Source organism: Pinus tabuliformis, chromosome 8, assembly GCF_031772625.1.
Source record: "Pinus tabuliformis cultivar Carrire ecotype Pingquan chromosome 8, CPIR1, whole genome shotgun sequence".
Classification (NCBI taxonomy): Eukaryota; Viridiplantae; Streptophyta; class Pinopsida; order Pinales; family Pinaceae; genus Pinus; species Pinus tabuliformis.
Window position 1 is genome coordinate 58231402 of NC_142294.1, and position 8173 is coordinate 58239574.

The following is an 8173-nucleotide window of genomic DNA, read 5'->3' on the forward strand; positions in this document are numbered from 1 at the left end:
AAAGCACTATTTATTTTTGAGCCATAGAGTTCAAGTTCAAGAAAGGTGTGTTGATTGACAGATAATATTTAATTGTTTTAATTGTTCTAATTTTGAGGCCTGATATCCACACAAAACACCATGTGGGTGGGAGTGAGCTAGTCCATTGATGCAGTGTGCTAAATAGTTCCGAAAATGTTTATAAACAAGTAATATATTTGTTCTAATCAATACGCAACTGAATTATTTTGCCACAATACTAATGAAATTAACAAAGGCAATGCCACAAGTTGGACAACCCAAATGATTATACAAGGTGTAGCATTGGACCAAGGTACGAGTTTTTAACTATTTAGAATACTAGAGACCTTGTTAAGCAATTTGATCAGATCTTGTTAAACTGAAAGAAATTATCATTGAATATAACCATTGCCAATGAAACAACGATGAAAATTCTGCCCCTCAAAGTGAAAGATATTTTGATCTTCCACAAGATCAAGATCAGCAATAAAAGACCTTTGGATGAGTGCATCCAAAGTGAGCACATTATATGTATTTGATATTTCATTAATCAATTAAATCTTGAATATTTGTCAAAATTCTGTCCCCCGAATAACGGAAATATATCTTTACCTTCCACAAGATGAGTACGTCCAAAGTGTATTTGATATTTTATTAAGCAGATAATTCTTGAATATACTACTCACCACATCACTGACATAACCCTTTATTGTCCCAGCACCCTGTAGAATGTTTATTGTCCAATACGTTGCTTTGTCAAGTATATATGCAAGTGGAGAAAATATAAAACCAGTTCAAAGTATTAAAAGGCACTTTCAAATGATATGAAGACGTAATGAAAGAATCTTGTTGAAAACATGTAGGGCACTGCCTACATTTTTTAACAGGATACAAGCTGGGGAAAACAGTGCTATTATATTTGATGTCAAATGGAATGGATTCATAAGCCTTGTTACATTGAAACTGTACAATAAAATCAAGCATGATTTGAAACTCCAAAAACTTCTTCATTAAATGTATCAAAAATATCTGTCCCAGAAGGGCAGGAAGCTATTTTGACCTTATACGATAAAGGCATTTGGATGAGTACATCCACAGTGAATTTGAGATTTTGTTAGTCAAATAAATCATGAATACTATTCACCATATTACTGAGATCATCCTTTTATTGAACAAACACATTCAATTAACAGAATGGCATTCATGTAAGCAAATCCCTTGGAATCCACCTTGTGGGAAGTTCACAGTCCAACACGTTGAATATGCAAGTGGGAAAAATATAAAACTAGGGAAAAGACACCTTAAAATATGGTGAAAAAGATTTGTTGAGAAGATGCAGGGCAGTGCCTATATTTTGTAACAGAATAAACCTGGGAGAAACAGTGCTATTTTATAACCGTGTATTGTCTGATACATTTTTTCTTTCCTCCAGCTCAATTGATGTCAGATCACGTAGAACAAACCGTTCCTTTTCCTGCACAGATAATACATGCACTTAGAAACTATAGGTGTCTCGGAAAATTCTGCAGAAGATTACAAATTCCATGTTTAAAAGGCAATAAAACAAATAACTATACACAGCATTTCCAAAAGACAACAAGGGAATGACTAGATTTACCTTCCGAACATTGTTTCTTAGCATCTTCTTCTCCTTTACTAGAGCTCGGAGCTTGCGTAAACTCAAAGCGTCTAGGTCAGGAGGATTCTCCTTCCCAATCTGTAACCCACATCCAGCAGACTCTAAAGGAGCAATTTGAAATCCATCATCAATGATGGTGTTCTGTCCATCTTTTCTACTCTGATCAGTCAAATCAGACAGCATCACTCTCTGCTGTCTTGAATCTTTAATTATTGTATTTGGAGCCTTCTTCACTTGGTCAGGCTTTACCAAAGCTAATGGTGAATCACTTGCAGCCAATTCCTTAGAAGCTCCATCCAATGCCATGCTATTAATCTTTTCACACAAAGTGCCCACAATAGGCATCTTACCCTTGTAACTAGCTTCCACGGCAAACTCAGGTTCTTTAATATCAGTTTGTTCAGATCCCTTTGTAGCAAAACTTGGCAAATATTTCTCTTCTGGAAAAGCACTTGTAGCCTCCTCCACACCGAGCTTTCTCCCCACATTCCCAATTTCAAATGATTCCACAGTAGCCATCATATCTGATTCCAAACGGTGAATACTGTCTGCAGTTGGCGGTACCTGTTTCTCAGAAATTTGATTCTGCAAGTTTGTCTCTTCCTTGGCACAGAGCAATGGAACAAAATTGCTTCTGCTTGATGAATTTTCATTAAAAACATCTAGTTTCCCATCGTTACTCTTGTCAATAGTTTTTCTATCGTTATCTGAAGTTCCATGCTTTTGAATTGCTATAACAGAATTTTCTTCATTGGAGTGAACCAGAACTTCAGCAAAACAGGATGTATTTGAGCATACTTCAGGATGAACACCAGAATCTTGAATTCTCTGATGAGATATACAGACTTGGGCTTGGCATGCTTCTTTTTGTCTACCATCCAACCTACAACTAAAGTTTCCAATCTCAACTTCTCCAACAGCTTGTGCAGATGACCCTGTGACCCTTTCCACAGGCTCAGCTTCAGAGGCATTATCACTGGAGGAAGTTTGAGAAGGATGTTTACCTTCCATTGTATCATTACAGGCCTCTTGATAGCCAATGGATTCTTCTGTTGCAGAGTCCTTCGTTTCCTCGGGCAGACTTGTTAGGGTTTGCAATTTTCCTTCCTGTGTGTCTTTACAAACTCCACCATTCTCAGCTTTGCTTTCAGAATTTGCAAAACCAGTGACCTGCAAAATGTTTGGTACCACCTTAAAAGAATGGTCATCCTGATTTTCTACTTCACTGTTGTCTAAGTCATTCAATATTTCTTCCATCACATCCTGACAGTCTTCGCCTTCAGCATTTGCAAAATCAGTAACTTGGCCTTCAGCATTTGCAAAACCAGTAACTTGCCTGTCCTGTATTTGAGATATATCTGACACCAGCTTAAAAGAAAGGTCAGAGTCCTGGACATCCAGAATTTCTTCTTCAGTGTTTTCTAAGTCACTTAATATTTCTCCCTCCATACCCTGACAGTATTCAGCTCTCTGAATTTTTTCTGAAGAATCGAGCACTTGGCTTTCAGCATTTGCAAAACCAGTGACTTGCCTGTCCTGTACTTGACAAATATCTGACACCACCTTAAAAGAAAGATCAGAGTCCTGGACATCCAGATTTTCTTCTTCAGTGTTTTCTAAGTCACTTAATATTTCTTCCTCCGAAACCTGACAGTCTTCAGCACTCTGAAATTTTTCTGAAGTCTCAAGCAATTGGCCTTCAGCATTTGCAAAACCAGTAACTTGCCTGTCCTGTATTTGAGAAATATCTGACACTACCTTAAAATAAAGGTCAGAGTCCTGGACATCCAGAATTTCTTCTTCAGTGTTTTCTAAGTCACATAATATTTCTTCCTCCAGACCCTGACAGTATTCAGCACTCTGAATTGTTTCTGAAACCTCAAGCAATTGGCCTTCAGAATTTGCAAAACCGGTGGCAAAGTTACAGTCCTGGGCATCTTGATTCTCCTCTTTAGTGCACTCTAAATCGCTTACTTCATCAATTAAAAATGAACTACTTTGTAGGTTAGCTTCTGTCGTATTCCAGTTGGTCTTCTCAGCTAAATTAGTTGGGATTAGTTGCAGTTCAGTTTGCTTCCCAGCAATCTTGAGGTCACTTGAATAAACTGCTTCTAGATCCAAGCATTCTTCAGCCGATATATTTACAGCCAGTCCTGCAACATTCCCTGGCTCAGCATTGACAACCTTTTCATGAACTTCAAAAGGGTTCTGAATGGCTTCTATAGAGGAACGATCAGACTCAGAATGCATTATGTCATCCTTCTTTTCAACTGGGCTGTGTGCTTCTGCAGATCTTGAGGATAGATCTCTGCGACACTTAAGTTCTTGTATATTAAAGTTATTCATCTTATGATCATTGTGATGCAGACTTTCTTTGGTTTCCTCAACCTTTACGGAATCAACAATATGAGAGAAAAGGGCATCTTCTTCACCCTTCAACTGTACATGCATAATTACTGACCTAGTTGCATTATGGCTTTCAGCAACAGTCACACCATCGCTTACCATTTTCTCGCCAACTTCACCATCTTCAATGCCAATAAGTTCCCCAACCTGAGTTTCCAAAGAGCTTAAGGCATCGTTTTTAGTAGGGCTTTCTTCTGCAACTATACTAGCAGTTGAGCACTTCAGCGTTCCTAATTGATCTACAGAGGGTAAACTATTAAATTTTCCTTCACCTGGCCTACTTAGAGGTGTCATTCCAGCGCTTGCAATACCTTGCTTCATGCTAACTTTTCCACTGCAAACATTTAGTTCCTTCACAATCCTTGAACCATAGGATTCACTGATTGTAGCTGACTGATCTTTAGAACTCTTACTAGTATTAGATATTTCTTCTATGCTTTCATTTTCTGTATTCTGTGTTCGAGAAATACCAGAAGATACGTGTTTCTGGTCGAAAATTTGACACATATTTAGCTCCGTCTGAAGAATGATCTCACACTTCATCTCCTCAGATTCAGTCTTATCTATAGACTTTACATCTTCACGTGCTTCATTTTCAATAACTCCGTCCTCTTTGACATTAAGGTTAGCTTCAATCTCTTCTGTACATTTATGTTCATCCTTCCCCAAATTTTCCCTGACGGCTTTCCTTGTAATTTTTCCATAACTCTCCCTTTCTTGCTTTACATCTGAACCTTCTGAGTCAGAACTCGATTCCTCTTGAGTTTCTGAACCAGTCCCTTGATGTACATTTCGGACTGGTTTTCTCCCTCTACAGGTGAGCATTCGCTTAACCTTGCTTGTAGATTCTTCCAAGGCATCTTTATTAAGGATTCCTGTGGAATCTTTCCGATTACTCCTCAATGCCCTTCGAGTCATAACAGAGCTTTTAACGTCATTGTTACATGAGTATTCAGGCTTGGCAACCTCCTCTTTATGAGGGCTCTTGGTAGGAACTTTGACAACCTCCTCTTTATGAGGGCTTTTCTTGGTAGGAACTTTGACAACCTCCTCTGCTTGATCACCTTCTTCCCCATTGTCAGTGAAATTTTCTGCCATAGGAGACAGTTTCACTTTTCTAGCCTTGCTCATAGTTCCAGGTGTTTTCTTTATACATTCTGCATTTTCAATCTTCTTCACAGATGAAGATCTGTTCTGCGAAGGATGAGTGTCCACAACTTTAGATGCCCTTGTTGACCTCCTGCAGATGGGAGTGATTTCCTTTCTGCTTGTGTTATTTTCTCCTTGTGTGCTTCTATCTTCTATAGCTTCTTTAACTTCAACTTTATCATCTTTCCTTCCGTAAGACCTTCCCCTTGTCCTGTTCTTGGGGGCTTCTTCCACTAACTTGCATTTTATTTCATCAGTTTTTTCCTTTTTCTCATCTGACCCTTGTGTGTCCTCTAATCGTTCAAGATCCTCGTTTTCATCAGTTCTGAAGAAACTTTTTGTCGTGAAGGTTCTGGCATTCCTGCTGCCTCTGATAGGCCCGGTTCTTTCAAACGTAGCAGGGTTCAGTGCAGGTACTACATCTGAAGATTCTTCAACTTCGGAAGAATGTAAACTACCATCCGTTTTCTTTATAGATTCTGCATTTCCAGTCTTCTTTATAGATGAAGATCTGTTCTGCGAAGGATGTGTGTCCACAACTTTAGATGCCTTTGCCCTTGTTGACCTCCTGCAGATGGGAGTCATTTCCTTTTTGCATGCGTCATTTTCTCCTTGACTGCTGCTATCTTCTAGAGCTTCTTCAACTAACTTGCAATTTGTTTCATCAGTTTTTTCCTCTTTTTCATATGACCTTTGTCTGTCCTCTAATCGTTCAGGATCTTCAATTTCATCGGTTCTGCAACAACTTTTTGCCATTCGGGCTCTGGCATTCCTGATGCCTTTGACAGGTCCGCTTCTTTCCACCTTAGCGGAGTTTATTGCAGTAACTGCATCTGAAGATTCATCAACTTCAGAAGAATGTAAACTACCATCCATAGTCACAATGTCCACCTTCCTCGACCGGGCTGTGGTCCTAGATCTCCTTTCTCGAGTTTTATTGGCACTCTTAGCACCTTTTCCTTTTGGTGCAACTGGTGTATCTTCAATGTGAATCACAACAGGCTCCTCTGTACTCTCATCTTCTTTTGCAATGACCAGTCTCTTTGATTGCTTACATTTTCGGGGCATATCGGAAACCTCAGTTAGTACAGAGTCATCACCTCTGTCTTGAGACGCAGGTTCTTCCTCCTGGAACCCTTCATCAAATTTATTTATGTTGCCATTGATGTTGCCATTGCCCTGTAATTGAAGATATCAGGGAGATATTATTACAGGAACTACTAAATTGGATTAGAGGTTATCCAAAACGTTAATATTGAAGAACCCAATAGAGATATTATCAGTGGACACAATAGATGGGGTTAGAGGTGATCCAAGATCCAAAATATATTTTGAAAAACCGAATATTTTATCAAAGCATTGAATTGCAGGTAGTGTGAGACCTAAGAACACGAGGTTAGAGGAAATTTGGGATTTTAATTCCAATAGCAAAGCCTACAAAATTTGTGACATTTGAAAAAGATTTACGGGTTTGAGTTTAGGATTTAAAAAATTTGCGGCATTTGAAATCCAACATATAATTTTGAAAAACCGAATATTTTATCAAAGCACTCAATAAATTGCGTTGCAGGTAGTGTGAGACCTAAGAAAGCGAGGTTAGAGGAAATTTGGGATTTTAATTCCAACAGCAAAGCCTACAAAATTTGCGACATTTGAAAAACATTTAGGGGTTTGGGTTTAGGATTTACAAAATTTGCGGCATTTGAAAAAGATTTAGGGGTTTGGGTTCAGGATTTACATTGAGCAGGGCTGTGAGTGCGTCTGCCATCGACACATTTGTTGAGTTTGCAGGAATACCATGCTTTTTGCACAAGGCCTGAAGTTGCTTTCTGGGGAAACTGTAATAATCCATCCTGCTCAGACAAAAGTATATTATTCACTTCAATGTTAGTATTCCCCCGTTTCTAGCAGAACCTGCCGGATTTCCTTCATATAAACCCTCATCATTCGTTCGAATATTCCACAAATTTAACAAATGAGCGTTTACATATATCAAGAGGCGACTTGGATGAATCAAAAGCTTATAACATGACAAAAAGAATAACACAATTTGTACTTTTTTCGCCCTTTAAAACCCTGATATCCAGTTTGCAGTGCAACGTAAGAGATAAAGACAGACATCAAATTAAAATTGCTAAAATCCCAGAACAATGAAATCTAAACAGTTCGAAATCCATACCTGCGATTTGAATGTATTGAATTGTTAGAAGATAAAAAACCTCACGAAACTAGCCACCAGCTGTTGTTCTTGAGACTTGCAGTGAAGTTCGAAATTATGGCAAACAAAAATTAATGGAAAGCACTTCTGTAGAGAGACATACGGACAGGGCACATGCAGACAGGATATAAATAGGGAAGAACACATGAGAAGAAGATGACCGTTGGGCTTGACTTCTATTTTACTCATGTCCGAATTCAAATTACAACAATATATTACTGTTTTTTTGTCCCCACAACAATATATTATTGGTTTTTTTGTCCCCAACGGCTATGCGCGCGTAGAGTCCGCGTCATTAAGAAGGGAAGAAATATTATAAAATAGTTGGAAGAAAGCGTTATCGTGCGGGACGGTGGTCACATTAGGGTTTGGCCTTATCAAGTGCGTTGATAGGGTATTGTTTAATGATGTATATTAGATTTATTTTATACTTGAGGGGGCAAATAGTTAAAGAGTTAAGTAGTTTTTGTAGTTTCTCCACCTATTCGAGTTTAAATCTTGAGACATTTGGATAGTTAGGATAAGGTTGGAAGGGTAAATACCTTTAAATAGTGAGATTCGAGTTTAAATATTGAGACATTTGGATAGTTAGGATAAGGTTGGAAGGGTAAATACCTTTAAATAGTGAGATTGGGAGCTTATTCCTAATTTTTACTAAGCGTTTATAGTGGTAGTGAGTCGAATTTGAACCTAGGCCTCATTTAAGTAATTTTAGTAAATTATTGATTTTTTTATTAAAAAAACATAAATCATTTTATATA

General features: G+C 38.2%; 1 protein-coding gene across 1 annotated transcript; it reads right to left on the reverse strand.

Moving 5' to 3' along the window:
• Positions 1–896: 896 nt before the first annotated feature.
• LOC149234130 (uncharacterized) lies at positions 897–7665 on the reverse strand. Its single transcript, XM_089371754.1, has 4 exons — positions 7374–7665; positions 6933–7047; positions 1619–6373; positions 897–1474 (listed from the first exon to the last, which is right to left on the reverse strand). The coding sequence occupies exons 2-4, from the start codon at positions 7044–7046 to the stop codon at positions 1391–1393; spliced, it is 4953 nt and encodes a 1650-aa protein (XP_089227880.1). The 5' UTR covers position 7047; positions 7374–7665; the 3' UTR covers positions 897–1390.
• Positions 7666–8173: the final 508 nt, after the last annotated feature.